The sequence below is a fragment of the Heteronotia binoei genome, chromosome 17 (genome assembly GCF_032191835.1).
Source record: "Heteronotia binoei isolate CCM8104 ecotype False Entrance Well chromosome 17, APGP_CSIRO_Hbin_v1, whole genome shotgun sequence".
In the NCBI taxonomy this organism is placed as follows: Eukaryota; Metazoa; Chordata; class Lepidosauria; order Squamata; family Gekkonidae; genus Heteronotia; species Heteronotia binoei.
Genome location: NC_083239.1, coordinates 32,919,896 through 32,941,439, shown reverse-complemented (window position 1 = coordinate 32,941,439; position 21,544 = coordinate 32,919,896). Strand labels below are relative to the sequence as shown.

Here is a 21,544-nt window from a genome sequence, read left to right as displayed (position 1 = left end):
ATCTGAAGCCCCTTCAGAAACAAACCTTTCTCCTCCTCCATCCGTACAGAAAAACAGCTTTTCTACTTCCGCCCTCCTCCTTGCTCGGCCTCTCTAGCAAACAGCTCTCTCGGTTCAACTCTTTCAGTACTGCAGACAGAATTAAAATGCGTCTCGTGCTTTTCTCTCAGAAGCAGCACTGACAGAGTGGACTTCAGCCAGGATGCCAACTGTGACGACGTATGCAGTTCAGTGGGGCTGCTCGGGAGTAACTCTGCACAGGGTTGCACACCCTGGGTATTCTGTGCTGTAACTGTTCAGCCAACTCAGAAAATGGGATGGTTGAACAGAAAATAAGGAAATGTGAATAAGGCTCCCCCATACGCCAGCTGTGTATGTGTGTTTGCATTTTTTTTTCTTTTCTCCCCTCATCGTGTACTACCTGCAGCTTCTCAGATGCACCAAAACTGCACTGCAGTACTGATTTGGATACAGGCTCCAGAGGACTTCAGCACTGCCAAGTTTTAAGGATGCCAGCCTCCAGGCGGGACCTGGAGCAATGTTCCTTCTACGCTGCAGAACATATGAAGCTGCCTTATACTGAATCAGACCTTTGGTCCATCAAAGTCAGTATTGTCTTCTCAGACTGGCAGCGGCTCTCCAGGGTCTCAAGCTGAGGTTTTTCACACCTCTTTGCCTGGACCCTTTTTTGGAGATGCCAGGGATTGAACCTGGGACCGTCTGCTTCCCGAGCAGATACTCTACCACTGAGCCACCGTCCCTTCCCCCAGAATCTTGTGAGCAAAAATTCTACTTTGTGAGGTAGCTACTGGCATTAAAGTTGTGAGCTACTGCATAAATTATGTGCTCTGGGATCATCCTCCCTGAGCTAAGACAAAAATGTGTGTGAGCTGGAGGCTTAAAATCTGTGAGCTGGCTCACGCTAACTCAGCTTAGAGGGAACACTGTGTCCTGGAGATCCCTGAGAATTACAGTTTGTCTCCAAAGTACAGAGATCAGTTTCTCTGTAAACAAGTTTTATTAAGTTTTTACAGGGAAGGTTAGGGAATTGAGGGAAGGATCAGGGATAAGGTACAGAAAGTAAAAGAACAGATTACAATTACAGAGATCAGTTTCTCCTTGGAGAGCATGGATGCTCTGGAGGGTGGGCTCTCTGGCATTGTACCCCACTGAAGTCTGTGTTTGCAGGCTCTATCCCCAAATCAAAGAGAGGAGGGAAGAACCAGGTCATAAGTCTTTTGGGTCACCACTGAGGAGAGAAGAAGCGGGGTATAAAGACAAGAAACACACAGTGCTGTGATGGGATGGACCTGGCAGCCTCCCCCCTCCCACCAATCCCTGTTCTTTAGAGTTTGACAGTTCCACTCCCTACTTCCCTCATGCTTAGATCAACCTGTAAACTGGAGAACCAGTGCTTTGCCTTTGTTGTGTATGTATGACTCTGTGTGTCAGAACTTGGATGAACTTCAAAAGAGTCCAATACTTGTTGCAAGTTAGGATCTTTATTAGAAGAACTACAGTACTATAGTAACGAAATAACAGTAATGGCGATTCTGGGCAGTTGGTTACATTTTATGCCCACAGCAAAGCATAATAAAACAATAATTCACACGGTCTCAAACGGTCGTCTCTTCTTCCCAGCCTTCGTTATCAGCAAAGGAGGATGCCCCCCTATTGCGAAGGCCAAACGGCCTGGCTTCAAAGGGCACCTGTGGATGTTAAGCAGAGACTCTCTGCCGCCTGCCTTACTGCCCTAAATATTTGGCATAGCAGAGAGGCCCGGGTCAATGACCGCTGTCAAGCTTTCTAAGTTACAACATGGAGTCAGTTTGGCTAAAGCAAAGAAATCAAAGTTACAAGTTCTGACATACTGCCCCCCCTAAGCTCTTCGGCTTGGGCTTGTGTGGGTACAGTAGGTGAAACTTTCTGAGTAATTGCGGCGCAGATACATCAGTAGCTTTTACCCATTCATCACAGCTAGGGGGAAAGTACTTCCACCTTATCAGATAGTACAGCACCCCCCTTCGGACCTTAGAGTCTAGAATATCTAACACCTCATGGTGACTCTGACCCTTCACTTATGTCGGAGGCGGCTCTGGGGGGCGAGGATGGAATTGCGTAGCTCCAGGATCCTTGCGAAGAAGGCTGCAATGAAAAACAGGGTGGATCTTACTTAGGGATTTAGGTAACTCCAGTTCCACAGTCACTTTGTTGATAACTTTCTTTATTTTGAATGGCCCCAGATACTTGAGGGCAAGCTTGCAGCACCCTTGCGGAAGGGGCAAGTTTTTGGTGGATAGGAACACTGTCTCTCCCTCTTTCATTTCCCACTGCGGGGCATGCTTTTTGTCAAAGTACCGCTTATACTCCCTTTTTGCTTCTTCCAGGTTTTCTTGAATCACTTTCCATCCCTCCCTTATCCCCTCCCACCACTGGAGGCAAGAAGTGGGCTCTTTTGGTCCGGCCGGAAGGGGGAGGTTTGGGAAAGGCTTCCCTTCGTAGCCGTTGACTATTTGGAAAGAGGAGGTTTTGGTGGAGCTATGGAGGCTGTTATTATATCCATATTCTGCGAATGGCAGAAGCTCCACCCAATTGGTTTGTTGGTAATTAATGTAACACCTCAGGTATTGCTCGAGAAGCCCGTTTACTCTCTCTGTCTGTCCGTCCATTTGCGGGTGGTAGGCTGAGCTAAGACCTTGTTCGATGCCAGCTAGCTTGCAAAACTCCCGCCAGAAGTTGGCAACGAACTGTGGCCCGTGGTCACTAATGACCTTCTCGGGGAATGAGTGTAGGCGGACCACGTGATTAAAGAAAAGTTGGGCTAATTTTTTGGCGGTGGGTAATTTCTTGCAGGGGATGAAGTGGGCTTGTTTTGAAAAAGTGTCAACCACCACCAGTATCACGGTTTTCCCTTGGGATGGAGGAAGTTCCACTATAAAATCCATCGACACAACGGCCCAGGGTCGGTTGGCCGTGGGGAGAGGGACGAGGTGGCCGGGGGGTTTTCCTCCCCTGCGTTTGGACATGATGCACGTGGGGCATGCTAGCACGAATTCAGAAACGTCCCTTTTTAGTTTTGGCCACCAAAATTGTCGGGTGATGAGGTGGAGAGTTTTCACATACCCAAAGTGACCGGCCAGGCGGTTGGAGTGGCTCTGTTCTAATACCTCCTTCCTCATAGACCTGGGCACACAGATTTTCCCTTTATGGAGCCAAAGTCCACCCTCCCCCTGCTCGAGCCCGTCGGGGCGCTCTGCTCCTTCTAAGTCTGCCTCTGACGCAAAGCGTTCCTTTTGTGGCAATTCTGGGGCCCCGGTCTTTTTCCCTGAACGAGTAGTGACCCCTCCCGCGACTGCTGAAGGGGGGATGAGAGAGTCGATTACTTCCTCTCGTTGGCTCTCGTGCTGGGGCATGCGCGATAGCGCGTCAGCTAAAAAGTTCTTAGTGCCTGGGATGTGTTTCAGCACGAAGTCAAATTTTGCAAAGAATCCCGCCCACCGAATTTGTTTGGCCGTTAGTTTGCGGCGGCCCGTGAGTGCTTCCAAATTTTTGTGGTCGGTCCAAATTTCAAAGGGGACTCGGGCTCCTTCTAACCAGGATCTCCAAGTTTTCAAGGCAAACATTACAGCAAAAGCCTCTTTGTCCCACACCGACCAGTTTCTTTGTTCGTTTGAGAATTTGTGGGAGATATAGGCGCAGGGACGTAGTTCCCCTTCCTCGTTCCTCTGCATCAATATGGCTCCTACGGCGACGTCGGAGGCGTCGCATTGCACCACAAAGGGTTTTAATTCATTGGGGTGAGCCAGTATCGGTTCAGAGGTGAAGAGTTGCTTAAGCTCTTGGAAAGCCCGGTGGCATTCCGACGTCCAGACCAAGCGCGCCCCGGGTTTTTTTGCCGCTTCCCCCCTCCCCTTCGTTTTTAGGAGCTCCGTGAGGGGGAGCATCACCCGGGTGAACCCCTTAATGAATCCGCGGTAGAAATTGGCGAACCCGAGAAAAGATTGTAACTGCCGTCGGGTTCGGGGTGGTTCCCAATCTAGAACGGCTTGGATTTTTGCCGGATCCATTGCAAGTCCCTCCCCCGACACTCGGAACCCCAAGTAGTCTAGTTCCGTCTTGTGGAATTCACATTTAGACAGTTTGGCATACAATTTGTTCTTACACAGGGTGGTCAATACTTTTCGCACGAGCGGCACATGGGATTCAAGATCCTTTGAATAGATAATGATGTCATCAAGGTACACCACCACCCCCTTAAACAGAAACTCTCTCAACACTTCATTTATAAAGTTCATAAAAACCCCCGGCGCTCCCTGGAGCCCGAATGGCATCACTAGATACTCAAACTGTCCCATAGGTGTGTTGAACGCAGTCTTCCACTCGTCTCCTTCCTTAATCCGCACGCGAAAGTACGCGTCTCTGAGATCGAGCTTAGTGAAGATCTTGCCCTCGGCCACTGTGTTCAAAAGGTCCCTTATCAACGGGATCGGGTAAGCATTGGACATAGAAATCCCGTTTATCCCGCGAAAATCTGTGCAAAGTCTAAGCCCCCCGTCCTTTTTCTTGCAGAATAGTACAGGGGCTGCATGGGGGGCCGTGGCTGGTCGAATAAAGCCCCGTTTCAAATTTTTGTCAATGAATTTTCTCAGTTCTGCTTTCTCTGCCCAACCCATGGAATACAACTTTGCCTTTGGTAGGGTCTGCCCGGGGATGAGTTCGATGGCACAGTCTGTGGGGCGGTGCGGGGGGAGTTCGTCCGCCTCCCGCTCGCTAAAGGCTTTCCTTAAGTCCCTGTATTCTTTGGGGATCGATCCTATCTCCTCGAGGGTGAGGCAAAGTCTCTCATTCTGCGGGGGTGCTTTCGGGCCCCACTCGGGTCTCCAGTGGTGGTGTTCACACCGCCAGTCCGGGAACCGCACGATCTGCTCTGCCCATCGAATGTCCGGTTGGTGTCTTGCTAGCCATCCCGATCCCACCACCACATCGAAGGAGCAGGAAGGGGCTATGACAAAAGTTTCTACCCCCCAGTGTTCTTCGGTCCCCACAGGGGTGGCCTGGGTCTCTAGGGTGCACGGTTCCCCCCTCATGGGTGACCCGTCCATTTGTTCAAATTGGATGGGGTGGGGAATGGGAGATGTGGCTAACCCTAGCGCTTCCACCAAGCGTGGGGTGATGATGTCCCTTGTGCACCCAGAGTCAATTAGGGCCCGGGCGTGCATAAATCTTTTCAAGTTGGGGTTCAAAAGGGTGACCGCCATGAACAATAGCCCCCCGGTAACTCTCACCGTTAGTAGTGCCGGCGTTTTATCGACCTGCTTCGCGGCACTGGTTAAAGCAGGTCGCTGTCGTTTCCCGCCGACTCCTGATCCCAGGACTCCTCGCTGGATTCTTCTATGGTGGTAATATCCTCGTCAATCGCCAAGGAAGTGGCGACGGTGCCCCGACTGGGCTCCTTCGCTCGCCCGCCTTTCTTCTTCGGTGCGGTGGGCGTCGGTTTGGGCTGCGTCGGAGTTGGTGTCGGCTTCCCTGGGCAGTTGGCGGCCAGGTGATTCGGATCCCCACACCTGAAGCACTTCCGCACTGTGGTCGAGGGGGTTGAGGTTGCGGGGCCCCGCTTCCCTTCCGTCTTGCTCGGCGAGGGGCTCGACCTCCCTCCCTTCTTGCTTTGTTGCTGGCGTCGCATCCCGACGTGCTGGAGGTCGGTCTCTACCTCCCCGGCTAGTTGGATCCATCCTACCAGGGTGTCTGGTCTTCCCTGGTGGTAGCACCGGTCTAAGATGTTCGCGTTCAGGCCGTTCTTGAACGCGGTGTATTTCATTACTTCATTCCATCCCCTGGCAGCCGCGCAGTGGCCCATGAATTCGGTAGCGTACTCTCGGGTGGTGCGGTTGCCTTGCTCTATCCTTTGTAGGGCCGCGATGGCTTTCTCCTCTCGCAGCGGGTCTCCGTACTGACAGAGCATCGCCTGTAGAAAGTCGGCCAAGGTGGCTAGCTCGGGTTTCCGCCCCGTATAGAGCCCCACGTACCATTTCTGAGCTGGTCCTCTCAGTCTGGAGGCGATGTGGTCTATGCGGCTTGCTTCCGTGGGGTACCCCGCTCCCCAGTGCGTGAAAAACGTGTTGCACTGGATCGTAAAGTACTCCACCGCTTCTCCGTCCCCGTCGAAGGTGATTTTCAGCTCCCGGTGTCCTCCCCTGTCCCCTCCGGCCGGGGCGATGGGGGCCGGGAGTACCGGAGCTACCGGCCCACCGGGTGGTGGGGCCGGGGGTCCCACCGGAGGGCCGGCCGGCGGTCCCGCGGGCGGTCCAGCCGGGGGACCTACTGGAGGACCGGCCGGGGGGCCCAACCGGGGGTCCCGCTGGAGGGCCAGCCAGCGGCCCCGCGGGGGGTCCTACTGGCGGACCAGCCGGCGCCCCCGCGGGAGGTCCTGCCGGGGGCCCGGCCGGCGCACCCGCCGGAGGGCCCGCCGGTCCCCCCCCGGGAGTTGTCCTGCTGCCACGACCCCTTGGAGCGTGCGTATTTGGTCGTGGACCGCTCCCAGGTTCTGCTGCATCTCCTCTGCCATCAGGGTCCTGGAGGCATGAACCTCGTCGTGGATCTCTTTCACCCAATCGAACAACTCGTTGCGTAGTGTTCGGATCGGGTCCCCTCCGCCATAAGTCCCGAGCCCCTCATCTCTGGACTCGCCCTCGTCCCCTTCTCCCCCGCCCGTGGCGATGATTCGGTAGCGTTGCTCCGCGGCCTCCATAGCGGCCGTAGACTTCCTCGGGCTCCAGGTTCGTGAGGGGAAGGCGTCGACGGAAAACGGCGCGGGGACTTTAATCTTCCTCCTCGCTCCAGTTACCTTCGGGTCGAGGGGTTCCTCGTCTGGTGGGATATTGGGCTCTCCATTGTCTGGAGCCAGTGCCGCCATCGGGCCAGGTCGCCAGTTCCGATAAGCCCAAACAAAAGGATTACTGTTATAATGTCAGAACTTGGATGAACTTCAAAAGAGTCCAATACTTGTTGCAAGTTAGGATCTTTATTAGAAGAACTACAGTGGGAAATGGAAATCTAGAAAGCTTGGAAGAAGGGGAGAAGGGGCGAAATCTGGACCTTGTAAATTTAAAGGACAGTGCTAAAAAGTGGAAAGGAATTTCTCAGTTCCCCTTCTTTTTTCTTTATTTCATTTTGAATGTCCAACATCTGTTTTTCTTTTGCCCTCTTATCTTTATTATTCAATGTAATCAATATTCCTCTCATTACTGCTTTATAAGTAGGGTTGCCAAGTCCAATTCAAGAAATATCTGGGGACTCTGGGGGTGGAGCCAGGAGACTGGGGTTGAAGCCAGGAGACACTGGGGGTGGAGCCAGGAGCAAGAGTGTGACAAGCATAATTGAACTCCAAGGGAGTTCTGGCCATCACATTTAAAGGGACAGCACACCTTTTAGAATGCCTTCCTTCCATAGGAAATAATGAAGGATAGGGGCACCTTCTTTTGCGGCTCATAGAATTGGACCCCCTGGTCCAATCTTTTTGAAACTTGGGAGGTATTTTGGGGAGAGGCACTAGATGCTATACTGAAAATTTGGCGCCTCTACCTCAAAAGACAGGCCCCCCAGAGCCCCTGACACCCGCGGATCAATTCCCCATCATTTCCTATGGGAATTGTTCCTGGAGGTGCATAATAGCTATGGGGGTGGAGCTTCCCCCACCGGCCAGCTGGCTGGGGGAGGGGGGAAGCCTGTAAAACCAGGGGATCCCCCGCTGGGACCTGGGGATTGGGAAGCCTATTTATAAGCATCCCACACTGTCTGAAATTCTATATCTTCTTTATCGTTTATTTGGAAGAAAGCTTTAGTTTCATTTTCTAGAGATGTCACTATTTCTTTATTCTGTAGTAAATCTTCATTTAATCTCCATCTTCTCAACTTTTTAGACAATTTTGTAATCCACATTATTGGGTTATGATCAGCCCCTATTTTAGGTAAAATCTCTAGAAAAAGAGTGGAAAATAAAAGGGCATTGGACAATTTTTGATAATGATTAAGTCTTACAAGAAAGAAGAATATTAATATTTGTTTTTACTAGTTAAGGGTAACTTTAAATATTAGTATTTTAAGTAAATAACACCGGCGGGGGACAAGTAACGGGGGGAGGGGTGGTTAGAAAGTAATATATGGGATAGATAAAAAGAAGTTATTAATGATGCAAGAAATAGATATTGTTACCATATGTTACTAAATAAAATTGTTTTAACACAAAAAGAGTTGTGATTAACTACAACTAAGCCTTCTCATGCATTGAGCCCACTATTTATTTAACAGCCTTTCATTCAACCAAAAGCCCTGCAGAGCATTTTCAGCTCTGAGGTGGGAAATTCCTGCGGATTTGGGTGGAGCCTGGGGGCGGGACCTCAATGGGGTATCATGCCACCAAGTGCAGGGCGGGTGTCAGTCGTTCTGCTATCCAATGCTACACTCTCCCCCCCACCATCACACACAATGGCAGTGAAAGGGGTTGGTCACCCCTCCCACCTCCACCCAGGGGAAACTTGGGTGTCACAGAGCCCTGGCCATGGGTGCCAAGCAAGGAAGCGAGGGCACAACAGAGGCTGGGCCCACCCCAGAAGCCTAGGGTGAGGTGGCGCCAGGTCAGCAGGGAAGGAGGACACAGTCACTGCCTGGGCTGGAGTTCACATGGGTTGGGCGCCCCCCATGGCTGGCCCACTTCCTGCTGGGCCTGGCTTTGTTAGGAGGATTCTTGTCCCTGGTCATGATTGGGCAGAGCAAAAAGGATTTCTCTCCAATTCATTCCCAAGGACTTGGTCTCTTTCTCTCTGATCACCAGGTTCCCTTCTGGCCCACATAACAGAGGATGCTCTTCCCTCCTGTCTTCTAGATCTGGGGCACAAATACCGGAGGGGTCTTGCTTCCTTCCCAGGTGGATCCCACTTGGATCTATTAAGTTTATGTAAATGCCTCTGAATCCAGGCATCTCTTCCCGGTTCTCCTCCCCACTGTGGGTCTAAGAACTCCTGGAATGCTGGAGTCCTGCCCAAAGAACCTGATACATTCTTTGGTGTCACAACCTGTGAAGAAGTTATATCAGGGGGAGCCAATGGATCTGGGTGTGTGGATAAAATACGTGCGGGGGTGGAGGGAGGAAATACTTAGGTGCCTCAAAAGATAACCTAAACTGAGATTAATTCATACTTCTGGGAGGCTCCTTTGGCAGTTTTAACAAGCTGCCTGCTGTGAATTGCTTGCATAGACCAGTTAGCATAATCATACTGAAAAACTGGGGGGGGGGGGGGGGGGAAGAACTGGATACAAATGCCTCCCTGCCTATTCACTCATGATGAGCCAGCTGCACCTTCTCGGGACTGGAAGAGCTCTTGGCTAAGCACATCTTTTGGAGCTCGGACTCATCACAGACCCTTGGAAATCCATTTGAATTTCATTTTGATCTCATCTCTTTCTCTGCTCGGAACAGAAAGTGCTCTATGTGCATCCTCCCTTGTATCCTTAGGTTGAGAGAAAATAACTGGTCCAGCATCACATGGGATGAGTGGAGATTCAAAGCAGCATGTCCAGAGTGCTGGACAATCACCCCAAGTGCTGGTCTGTGTGCTGCCCAACCAGATGTGCAGTTCAGCTGCCTCCTGCCCCACAAAGAACTTTAGGCTTTGTTCTGCCTGCCCTAACAACCAGATGCGTCACTCAGCTTCCACTTGCCCCACAAGAGGTCAGCCATGCAGGGCCAGCCCTATACCCTTTGGCACCCTAAGGAAGGCTAACTACTTGCGCCCCCCCTTTCTCTGGGGTCACTGCAGCCAGATCTCTCAATTCTATCTATACAGCTGGCCTGTGGGGAAGCCTTACTCACATTTCCTTTTTTTTCCTATTTAACCACCCCATTTTCTGAGCTGGCTGAACAGCACAGAATACCCTTGGTGCGCAACTCTGTGCAGAGTTACTCCTGAGCAGCCCCATTGAGCTGCATAAGGCGTCATGGATGGCAGCCTGACTGAAGTCCACTGCCAGTACTGCTCCTGGAAGAAAGGATGAAAAGCATTTTTACTCTGTCTGCACTGCAGCACTGAAAGAGTTAAACGGAGAGAGATGTCTGCTAGAGAGGCCGAGCAAGGACGGGAGAGGAAGTGGAAAGGCACTTTTCCAGGGTTTTTTTTTTGTGTGTGTGTGTGGGTTGCTTCTGAATCGCCAAATACACCACCAGGGGCTTTAGATTTGTAACAAGGAGGGGTGGGGGGGGGGTGGAGCCACGCAGTCGGATCCTGAAGGTCTCCTCACAGGTAAGACACTGAGCGAGGGGAGGAATAACCTCTTAAATCTTGGGAAAGAGGGATGCTGGCTCTCATGTATGGATTCAGGTGGACAGCCGTGTTGGTCTGGGAGGGGCCGGGGCGGTGGCTCAGTAGTAGAGCAGAAGGTCCCAGGTTCGATCCCTGGCATCTCCAACTAAAAAGGGTCCAGGCAAATAAGGGTGAAAAACCTCAGCCTGAGACCCTGGAGAGCCGCTGCCAGTCTGAGTAGACAGTACTGACTTTGATGGACCCAGGGTCTGATTCAGTATAAGGCAGCATCATATATTCATATATATGTTCAACGTTGGAGTCCAGGGGCACCTTTAAGACTAACGAAGTTTTATTCAAGGTATAAGTTTTCGTGTGCATGCACCCTGCTTCAGATACCTTGAAGTGGAAGTCACCAGTCCCTACACATAAGTAGAGGGTGAGGAGCGAATGAGCATACAACAACATAATGAAGATGTTTAACAGATTCCAGGACCAAACAGGAATAAGAAGCTTAGTTTATATGTTTACCATTTGTTTGGGTTTTATTCCAGGGGAGAAACAAAATACATATATCAAAACTCGAGATGAATGGGCACATTTATCCATCTTCATTATGCAGTGCTAAGGTGACTAAATGAGACTCTGTTGTTATCTCCCATCCCTCTCCTCTCAAGCTTAAAGCTAGGTCTCAGTTAATTAGTTTCAGGGGTTTTAAATACTTTCCAAGTGTGATCTTCTGTGGTATATGTTTAAGTTTAAGTTTATTTCAGTTTATATCCCGCCCTTCCCACCGAAGTGGCTCAGGGTGGCTCACAACATATAAAATCTAACATAGAATTTTAAATTTAAAATACATCAATTACAACAGTTAAAACAGTAAAATAATAAAACATTTAAACAGCGATCTATCAAAATACTACACTGAACTTCTATAGAATTTCTAATGCCAGTTAATTATAGGCCAGCCGGAAGTGGGCTGTCTTACAGGCCCTGCAGAACTGGCCAAGGTCCCTCAGGGCCCTCACCTCTTCCGGCAGCTGGTTCCACCAGCAAGGAGCCGTTACAGAAAAGGCCCTGTCCCTGGTGGATTTAAGATGGGCCTCCTTTGGCCCGGGGATAGCAAGCAGATTTTGAGAGCCCGATCTCAGTACTCTCTGGGGAACATGCGGGGAGAGACTGTCCCTAAGGTAGGCAGGTCCTAGGCCATATAGGGCTTTAAATAGGGTTCCTAACCCTCCCGCCCTAGCGGGGGACCCCAGGCTTTCCAGCCTCTTCCCCCGCTCCCCAAAGAAACGGAAGCGAGGGGAAAAACGGCGCAAAGGAGCGTGGCGAGCCGCCCCTTCTCCGCTTCACCATGGCTGCTCCTCCGAGATGGGCTCAGGCTGGGCCCATCTTGGAGGAGCAGCTGGGAGGGGGCGGGGAGGGGGGCGGCGGCGGGGGAGGGGGCGGGCCAGGAGCGTGGTGGGGAGTGGGGTGGGAGAGAGAGTGTGCCGCTCTAGGCTGCGCTGGGAAGTGCCTCCTCCTCTTCCTACTTGGTCTCCGGGGCAACCCAAGTCAGACGCCTTAGCTGCCCGCCCACCTTCTGGCGCGGCCTCCTGGGGTGGGGGGGGGAGGAAAAGCGAGATGGCCACTCCAGGCCACGCGTGGAAGTGCCTCCCCTTCCTGCTCGGTCTCCGGGGCAACGCCAAGCAGAGGCCTTCGCTACCCGCTCGCTCGCCCGCCACCCGGCAGCTGCTGGCTTGGCCTCTTGGGGGGTGGGAGCGCGGCTCCCAGGGAGGGCGGGTGGGGGTGGCTCCTTGCCTGCCCCCCGTGTCCACTTGGGGCAGGGGGGGGGAGCCGCTGGTGGGCAGGCTGCTGCCATGGCTGGTCCTGCTGCCGCCGCCACCATCCGGATCGGGGACCAGCTCATCTTGGAGGAAGACTACAACGAGACCTACATCCCCAGCGAGCAAGGTATCCCCTCCTCGCCCTGCCCGGGGGGTGGGGGTCGCCCGAGGGGGGTCCGGGCCGTCCTCCTCCTCCTTCCACTGTAAGGTTGCCAATCCCCAGGTGGGGGCAGGGGATCCCCTGGTTTGGAGGCCCTCCCCCCACTTCAGGGTCATCAGAAAGCGGGGGGAGGGGAGGGGAATGTCTGCTGGGAACTTTATTATTCCCTATGGAGATGTATTCCCATAGGAAATAATGGAGAATTGATCCGTGGGTATCTGGGGCTCTGGGGGGGGCTGTTTTTTGAGGTAGAGGCACCAAATGTTCAGTACAGCATCTAGTGCCTCTCCCCAAAATACCCCCCAAGTTTCAAAACGATTGGACCAGGGGGTCCAATTCTATGAGCCCCAAAAGAAGGTGCCCCTATCCTTCATTACTTCCTATGGGAGGAAGGAATTGAAAAGGTGCGCCGTCCCTTTAAATGTGATGGCCAGAACTCCCTTTGGAGTTCATGATGCTTGTCACAGCCTTGATCTTGGCTCCGCCCCAATGTCTCCTGGCTCCACCCCCAAAGTCTCCTGGCTCCACCCCCAAAGTCCCCAGATATTTCTTAAATTGGACTTGGCAACCCTAGCTTTAAAGGTAATAACCAGCACCTTGTATCGGACTTGGTATATTATCGGCAGCCAGTGCAGACTCCAGAGCCCCGGCCGAATGTGCTCCCATCTTGGGAGCCCTAATAACAGCCGGGCAGCGGCATTCTGCACTAACTGCAGCTTCCGGGTTCGGCACAAGGGCAACCCCATGTAGAGGGCATTGTAGTAGTCCAACCTCGAGGTGACCGTTGCATGAATCACCATTGCTAGATCGTCATGTTCCAGGAAAGGAGCCAACTGCCTCGCCCGCCTAAGATGAAAGAATGCAGACTTAGCAGTGGCTGCTACTTGAGCCTCCATCGTTAAGGAAGGCTCCAATAGTACTCCCAAACTATATGAGTTGCCTTGGTGGCCCTTGTGGGGACAGACAGGTGGAATCTGAGTTTTGTAAATAAAAATAAATTCTCAGCCATGGTGGTCTTAGGGAGGCCCGGAAAGGAGTCCCGTGCCTGATCAGGAGGGGAGGGGACATTCATGCCAGTTGGTTCCTTCACTTGCCATGCATTTGTGCCAATATTCCCCCCATCTGACTTTTCCCTGGGAGTTCACTGCCTCCCCCTGCTCCCAGGCAGACCCTCTGCCCTGACGTCTGCTGGCTGTAGCCTAACATTTCCACACTATTGAGGAGATATTGGCAATACAGGAGCCATTAACATCCAGGGCTCCAGTTTACACTGAGACGTAGCCCCTAGGACAGACTGATTTCCAATTCATTAAAGCCAAGATCATATAATCTGCAGCACACTTTTAAAGAGCTGAACAAGACAGTTTCCTGAAGGACCAAATAGGCATATCGAACAAAGCTTGATATGTAATATAGCCAGGGCTTTTTTGTAGCAGGAACTCCTTTGCATATTATGCCACACCTCCCTGATATAGCCAATTCTCCTGGAGATTACAGTACGCCCTGTACTAACAGCCCTGTAAGCTCTTGGAGGATTGGCTGCAAAAGGGAGGTGTGGCCTAATACACAAAGGAGTTCCTGGTACAAAAAAAGCCTTGAATATAGCACAATGACATTAATCCTGATCTGAAAAATTGCAAGAGTGACGCTCCTTCTGATCCATCAGTCCAATCCTTCAGTGTTTCTTGACCAGGGTTAGTGATGTAGCTCTGTTCTCTTTTGTTCTCTTTCTGTCTTTCTGATTTCCTTTCATCTTCCTCTTCATAGCCACGTGAGTGAAGGTATCTTTCCAAAGTCAGAGGCAACCCAAGAGAAGGCGAAGGATATGGAAGAGAAGAATCCAGAAGGATATGGAATAGTCAAGAGAACAAGGAAGAATCCTCAAACCACCCAGGCTGGGAGTGGTGTGGAATATTGGGAAAGAGCTGTGCCAGAGAACCTGTCTCAGTACCCTATGACCACAGATGTATGCAACCAATGGTTCCGGCATTTCTGCTACCATGAGGCGAATGGACCCCGAGAGGTTTGCAGCCAGCTCCATGGACTTTGCAAACAGTGGCTGGAGCCAGAGAGGCGCACCAAGAAGCAGATCCTGGACCTGGTGATCCTGGAGCAGTTCCTGGCCATTCTGCCCCAGGAAATGCAGTGCTGGGTGAGAGGATGTGAGCCAGAGACCAGTTCCCAGGCAGTGGCCCTGGCAGAAGGTTTCCTCCTGAGCCAGGCAGAGGAGAAGAGTCAGGCAGAGCAGGTGAGAGGGTGTCCTTTGCTCAGTTCCAGCAAGGATCTTATCCTAAAGCTTCCCTGCCAGATATTTCTACCTTTTAGAGAATTCACTCAGCTGGGAAGACAACCCAACCCTGATTCTTGGCCCTGTGGCTGAACCGCCTCTGCTGGTCGATGAGGAGTCTGGGGCAGGATTCGTCTCCTCAGCCTCTTCTGTTTCTTCTCTCACTAGTCTCCCTAACTGTTGTTTCAGATGTGGGCAGCAGCTGTAAAGATGGAAGCCAAGTTCTGTGAAGCAGAAGGACCTTTGTCAGAGGAAAGTCAGTGGGAGCAGGCCCAGAAGGATGCCCAAGATGCCCTGTCAAATGGTAAAGATGCCTTCTTGTAGAAGGTTTGGGACAGGGGAAACTTCTGTTCAGTACAGAGACTTGTCTTCTGAGACTTAGTGCCACAGGATGTAGTGATGTCCATTCTTTTAAAGGAATTTTTAAAAAAATTGTGTTGACAATGTGCTGTTTAACATGATTTCAAGCCTCTCTTTTTCTCTTTCCAGTCCAGACTCAGGGGTACATGGGAGGGCCCAGCAGGCAGGAGACTGGCACGCCTGGGGTTTTCTTCTGATCCAGCAGGGCTGCACTAAACGTTTAAGCTCCACAATTCACAGGGCACATTTCAAGTCTCTGAGCAGTTTGAAATGTATCAGTGGCATTTCTAACTCCTCCCCTCCGCCCCCTCCAAGTCTTATGGGTACCTTCTCTTCCCCCCACCCCCATAATTCTAAATGTAACAATGTACAAAGTTGAGACTAAAATCCATCCTTCCAAATTTGTCTCCCTTGCAGGCAGTGAAGAGCTGTTGTCAAGCTGTCATCTTCGCAGTGGAGTGCAAATGTCAGCTCCCTCTCTGGTCCAGGTAGGTGGGGGGGGGGGTGGGGATGAATCCAGAACAGTTGGACCCTGCTCCTTTCTCAGGGATGCCTTTTGCTCCAGCTGTCTGAGCAAGAGAGGCTCTGAAAGCTACTGTCTTTACACAAAGCAAGTTCTCTGCATCTTGTACCCTCCCAGGATGCCCCCCTTTCAGAGTGTCATCTCTGCTTGGAATGATCTGAGACAAGGGAATCTGCTTTGTCTTTCAGTCTCCCTTTTCCTTTGAGGAGGTGGCTGTGTATTTCACTGTGGCTGAGTGGGCCCTGCTGGATCCGGGCCAAAGAGCTCTCTATAGGGAAGTCATGCTGGAGAACTACAGGCATGTGGCCTCTCTGGGTAAGGATCTTCCATAGGTGCCAAAGGTGCCAATGGCTGCTATTGGGATGATGTATGAATCAGAACACTGAGAAGCAGCTGGGCTTTTTTGTAGCAGGAGCTCCTTTGCATATTAGGCCACACACCCCTGATGTTGCCAATCCTCCTGGAGCTTAGAGTAGGCTCTGTAAGAAGAGCCCTGTAAGCTCTTGGAGGATTGGCTACATCAGGGGTGTGTGGCCTAATATGCAAAGGAGCTCCTGCTACAAAGAAAGTCCTGAAAACCAGCCATGGCTGCCCATTAGTCAAGATCAAGAGAATGGCTCAGAGATAACAAGAAACTGGCTCTGGGTGTTGGTGGCCCTACACTGCAGGGTTGCTTTTCTCATTATTGATTTCCTGCCATCCTAACAAATGGCACCTCTTCAAAAACCATGGGGGTTCCTTTTGAACTGCATGATTCACTTTGTGGGATCCTGGCTTCTCACTGCCCCCATAGCAAAGGTATATTTTGAAAGGCTGTAAACCAGCTCCTCCTTGGCTGTCATCACATCTAGAAGGACACTCTCTTCAAGACTGGATGTTTTGATAACTTCTTGTGTTTAATCATCAAGAGCAAAGAATCAAGACAGCTGTATGGCACTGTCAAATGGGAACAGCGGGGGAACAAATCTTTGCCACTTTCCTCATTGAAGTACATAAAAAGGGTGGTGGGGAGGGGAGGGATAGGCAGAACATTGTATCATCTCTATGGGAGGGCCTGGCAGGGACAGAGTTTTGGAGGAAAGAAATTCTGGCCAAGGAATTGCGCACCCATTCATGATCAGGGCCCGAGTTCTGGCCTAGGTGCTGATGCCAATTCTTTCTTTATTTCAGCAGCAGATGTAGAGGAAACAGTTGGGGAATTCCAGGGATTCTCCATAGAAACTGTCAAGAATGAAGATGCTGAAGGAAACTTCAGAGATGGAGATGGACCAGAGAGGCAGGAGGAAAGCCCTTCAGGTAAGAAGTGGGAGAAGCCCATTCCTTGCTAGGAGGAGAGTCCCTTGAAACCCCCTCTCCAAGAAAGGTCAATCAAAAAAAGAAGGGGGGAAAGGCCTGTGTGTGAGCCAGAGAATCCACTCTAGGGAAGGGGTGGCCAACGGTAGTTCTCCAGATGTCTTTTGCCTACAACTCCCATCAGCCCAGCCATTGGCCATGCTGGCTGGGGCTGATGGGAGTTGTAGGCAAAAAACATCTGGAGAACTACCGTTGGCCACCCCTGCTCTAGGGGAAAGGGAAATGATAGTGTGTCCTTTGCAAAGACCTTCAGTCAGAGAATGAATGATATTTCACAGATGCCAGTTCCCTTAAGGGAGAAACTGATAATTGCTTGGAGTGCAGAAACAGGTTCAGTCAGAAAACAATCCTTCCTTCAAGTGGTGGAACAGTCCTGCCTCAGCCTGCAGGTCCTCTTCCACCCTGCCCTCTAAGGTTTGCACAGAACCTGGAGAGATGTTTTTCGCTGTCTTGTCAACCACCGCCACTATCTGACCTTTGTAGGAATTGCCCACTGAGAGTGTCAATACTCCCAGCTTCCCTTCCAAGTTCTGAAGCCTTGCCTCTGTGTCTCCTGCTAACCAACTCTTGGTTACCATGGGGACAGTTTCCTGCCTTGTAGACCTCTGGGGCTCCTTTTAAAAAAGCATGATGGAGGTCTATGTCAAGGGTGTCAAATGTGTGGCCTGGCAACCGAATCAGCCCCCTAGAGAGCACGTATCAGGCCCCTGAGCAACTGGCTGTTGTCTGCTTCCTTCTCTTTCTCTATTCCATCCTTCTGCATCACAGCTTGCTTTGCTAGGTTTACAACTTACAGATACACACCTGAACAATACCTGAGCAGCATACTCAAGATTGCTACAGCACAGAGTGATTGATGCAATAATTTAGAGCAAGAGGTGTCAGTTGTCAGAGTGCTAAATAAACAAAATATTACAAGAGTGCTAATAATTTAAGCATGTTTAAGTTTTAAAAAACATTTAATTGTGTTTGCATCTTTTATAAATGTCTATCTCTGCTACCTGGCATTACAATTCATGACACATGTGGCCTGGCCAGAACCATCGGTTCTGACCCTCATAACAAATGAGTTCAACACCCCTAGTCTATGTGGTACAGAGAATCACTACCAAGATCAAAAGTTATAACTTATTAACAATAAAATGTTTACAAACGTACTCTTAGCACAATACCAGATTGAGCAAGGGATTCACAAGAAATGGGTAAAATACAATTCTTCTGTCCCTCTCTCTCTCTAAACATGCCTTCTCAGTTGTTCAATATAAGGCAGGCTCCTTAGGTCAGACACAAGAGCCCCGTGGCGCAGAGTGTTGAAGCTGCAGTACTGCAGTCCTAAGCTCTGCTCATGACTTGAGTTTTATCCCCGGCAGAAGCTGGGTTTTCAGGTAGCCAGCTCAAGGTTAACTCAGCCTTCCATCCTTCTGAGGTCGGTAAAATGAGTACCCAGCTTGCTGGGGGGAAAGTGTAGATGACGGGAAGGCAATGGCAAACCACCCTGTTAAAAAGTCTGCCGTGAAAACATTGTGAAAGCAACGTCACCCCAGAGTTGGAAATGACTGGTGCTTGCACAGGGGACCTTTCCTGGAGAGCCAGTTTGGTGTAGTGGTTAAGTGTGCAGACTCTTATCTGGGAGAACCGGGTTTGATTCCCCACTCCTCCACTTGCACCTGCTGGCATGGCCTTGGGTCAGCCATAGCTCTGGCAGAGGTTGTCCTTGAAAGGGCAGCTGCTGTGGGAGCCCTCTCCAGCCCCACCCACCTCACAGGGTGTCTGTTGTGGGGGAGGAAGATAAAGGAGATTGTGAGCCGCTCTGAGACTCTTCGGAGTGGAGGGCGGGATATAAATCCAATATCTTCTTCTTCATCTTCTTCTTCTTTCCTTAGGTCAGAAAGTGATAAATTACTGCAGAAGTTCCATCAACTGCAGGCCTGTTCCCCATTGTAGGCCTGCAATGGCTGCCTCTTCCTGAACTCTCTCTCAATACAATGAAGAATTCTATAATCTCTTTCCCCTCCTACTGATTAGGTCAGGCTTTGTTGAAGTCTCCAGGATATTTTTTTTAAGCCCTTGTAGTCTTTATTGCTCCAGTTCTCTGAATCAAGCTTCGGGGTAGGCGAAGAGAACTTGACTCTATCCCATTGTCTCTCCCCTGCTCTCTGGTTAGAGAGAAAAGGCCTTTTAAACTCAGAATGAAGATTTTGTTCAGTTCAAAGCTCCATCCAAAAATGTATTTCTTCACCCTTCTCATCTAAGGGCGTTTTCGCACTCACCTTCAGCCGGCGCGACCCCCCTCTTCACCGCGCAGGATCTGCGCGGATTTCACACTAAACGCCGCGGAGCAGCCGGAAGAGCCGGAAACTCCCGGCGCTTTTGCGGCGCAAACGGAAACCGCCAAAAAGCAGTTTCCGTTTGCGCGGCTTTTGCGCCGGGAGTTTCCGGCTCTTCCGGCTGCTCCGCGGCGTTTAGTGCGAAATCCGCGCAGATCCTGCGCGGTGAAGAGGGGGGTCGCGCCGGCTGAAGGTGAGTGTGAAAATGCCCTAAGAAATCACGAAGGTGGGGAGCCTTAGAAATGGCATCTCTGCTGTAAGAGCCTTAATGTACTTGGAGAGTGTATATGAATAGATGCTTAATGCATAGCAGGAAGAAACCACTGAAATCTTTGGAGTCTGGATAGAATTTCAGGTACAGATTAGACCTCCTTGCATGGGTTCTAATAGGATAATTTTATTCCAACAGGGGATGACCAGAGGAACAAGGAGTGTGAGGAACTGCATCTTCTATCTCCTGATGAAATCAAGAATGAAGATGTGTTGGAACACTTCAGGAATCAAGGAAGATCTAAGAAAGGCAGCCACATGGTCAAGAAGAGGGCTAAACCCATCCCTTGCCAAGGAGGGGTTTTCCAAAATGTCATTCACATGGCGGAGGAAACGGACAAGGACTTGGAGTATGGAATGAATGTCTTAGATCAAATCCAATATAGGGTCTATTTAGGAATGCATAGTGGAAACAAGACCCATCAATCTCTGGAGAGTAGAAAGACCATAATTCACAGAATGGAGCCTTGTAGACAGCAAAGAACACATGCCGGAGAGAAACCTTATAAGTGCACAGAGTCTGGCAAGAGCTTCTCAGAGAATTCAGACCTTGTTCAGCACCAAAGGATTCACTCAGGAAAAAAGCTGTATATTTGCTCAGAGAGTGGAATGGCATTCTCTGATGGAAGAAAGCATAAAGTGCACGTCCCAAAGCACAGCATAATGAAGGCACATAAATGCTTTCAGTGTGGAAAGTACTTCAGACACAAATCACAGTTCAATGTGCACCAAAAAGTCCACAGAGAAGAGAAACTTTTTGAATGCTCAGAGTGCACGAAGAGATTCAGTCGCAGTGACCATTTCCAGCAGCATCAGCGAACCCACACAGGGGAGAAGCCCTTTGAATGCTCAGAGTGTGGGAAGAGATTCAGTCAGAGTAGCACTCTTCAAAGCCATCAACGGACCCACACAGGGGAAAAGCCCTTTGCATGTTCAGTGTGTGGGAAGAGATTTAGTCAAAGTAGCATTCTTCAACAGCATCAGAGAACCCACACAGGGGAGAAGCCTTTTGAATGCTCAGAGTGTGCAAAGAGATTCAGTCGGAGTGACCATTTACAAAAGCATCAACGAACCCACACAGGGGAGAAGCCTTTTGAATGCTCAAAGTGCGGAAAAAGATTCAGTTACAGTAGCACTCTTCAAAACCATCAGAGAAGCCACACAGGGGAGAAGCCTTTTGAATGTTCGGTGTGTTGGAAGAGATTTAGTCACAGTAGCACTCTTCAACAGCATCAGAAAACCCACACAGGGGAAAAGCCCTTTGAATGCTCAGAGTGTGGGAAGAGATTTAGTCACTCTAGCATTCTTGAACAACATCAGAGAACCCACACAGGGGAGAAACCTTTTGAATGCTCAGAGTGTGGGAAGAGATTCAGTCGGAGTGACCATTTTCAAAAGCATCAACGAGCCCACAATGGGGAAAAACCCTTCGAATGCTCAGAGTGTGGGAAGAGATTCGGTGACAGTAGCACTCTTCAATGTCATCTAAGAACCCACACAGGAGAGAAGCCCTTTGAATGTTCAGAGTGTGGAAAGAGATTTAATCACAGAAGCACTCTTCAACAGCATCAGAGAACCCACACAGGGGAGAAGCCCTTCAATTGTTCAGAGTGTGGGAAGAGTTTCAGTCAGAGTAGCACTCTTCAACGGCATCTGAGAACCCACACAGGACAGAAGCCCTTTGAATGCTCTGAGTGTGGGAAGCGATTCAGTCGGAATGGCACTCTTCAACAGCATCAGCGAACCCACACAGGGGAGAAGCCCTTTGAATGTTCAGAGTGTGGGAAGAGGTTCAGTCACAGTAATGCTCTTCAATCTCATCTACGAACCCACACAGGGGAGAAGCCTTTTGAATGCTCAGAGTGTGGGAAGAGATTCAGTCACAGCAGCACTCTTCAATATCATCAACAAACCCACAGAAGGGAGAAGCCCTTTGAATGCTCAGAGTATGGGAAGAGATTCCATCAGAGTAGTTCTCTTGAACAGCACCAGCACACCCACACCAGGGCAGAAGCACTTTGAATGTTCAGAGTGTGGGAAGAGATTCAGTCAGAGTAGCACTGTTTAACAGGATCAGCAAAATCACCAAGGGGAGCTTCCAGCACAGATTCAGGAGGTGGAGCCATGGTGGCTAGCCGGC

General features: G+C 50.5%; 1 protein-coding gene across 1 annotated transcript; it reads left to right on the top strand.

The window, feature by feature from the left end:
- Positions 1-10,164: 10,164 nt before the first annotated feature.
- Positions 10,165-21,426, top strand: LOC132585763 (zinc finger protein 420-like). Its single transcript, XM_060257647.1, has 7 exons — positions 10,165-10,295; positions 14,052-14,532; positions 14,761-14,875; positions 15,349-15,419; positions 15,643-15,769; positions 16,625-16,750; positions 19,544-21,426. The coding sequence occupies exons 2-7, from the start codon at positions 14,110-14,112 to the stop codon at positions 21,424-21,426; spliced, it is 2,745 nt and encodes a 914-aa protein (XP_060113630.1). The 5' UTR covers positions 10,165-10,295; positions 14,052-14,109.
- The last annotated feature ends 118 nt before the right edge of the window (positions 21,427-21,544 follow it).

Excerpts from the sequence above, each read along its gene's own strand:
- LOC132585763 (XM_060257647.1), top strand. The coding sequence starts at position 14,110 with ATGGAAGAGAAGAATCCAGAAGGATATGGAATAGTCAAGAGAACAAGG. Across the intron at positions 14,533-14,760 it reads AGAAGAGTCAGGCAGAGCAG|ATGTGGGCAGCAGCTGTAAA; the intron begins GTGAGAGGGTGT and ends CTGTTGTTTCAG. Across the intron at positions 14,876-15,348 it reads CCAAGATGCCCTGTCAAATG|GCAGTGAAGAGCTGTTGTCA; the intron begins GTAAAGATGCCT and ends TCTCCCTTGCAG.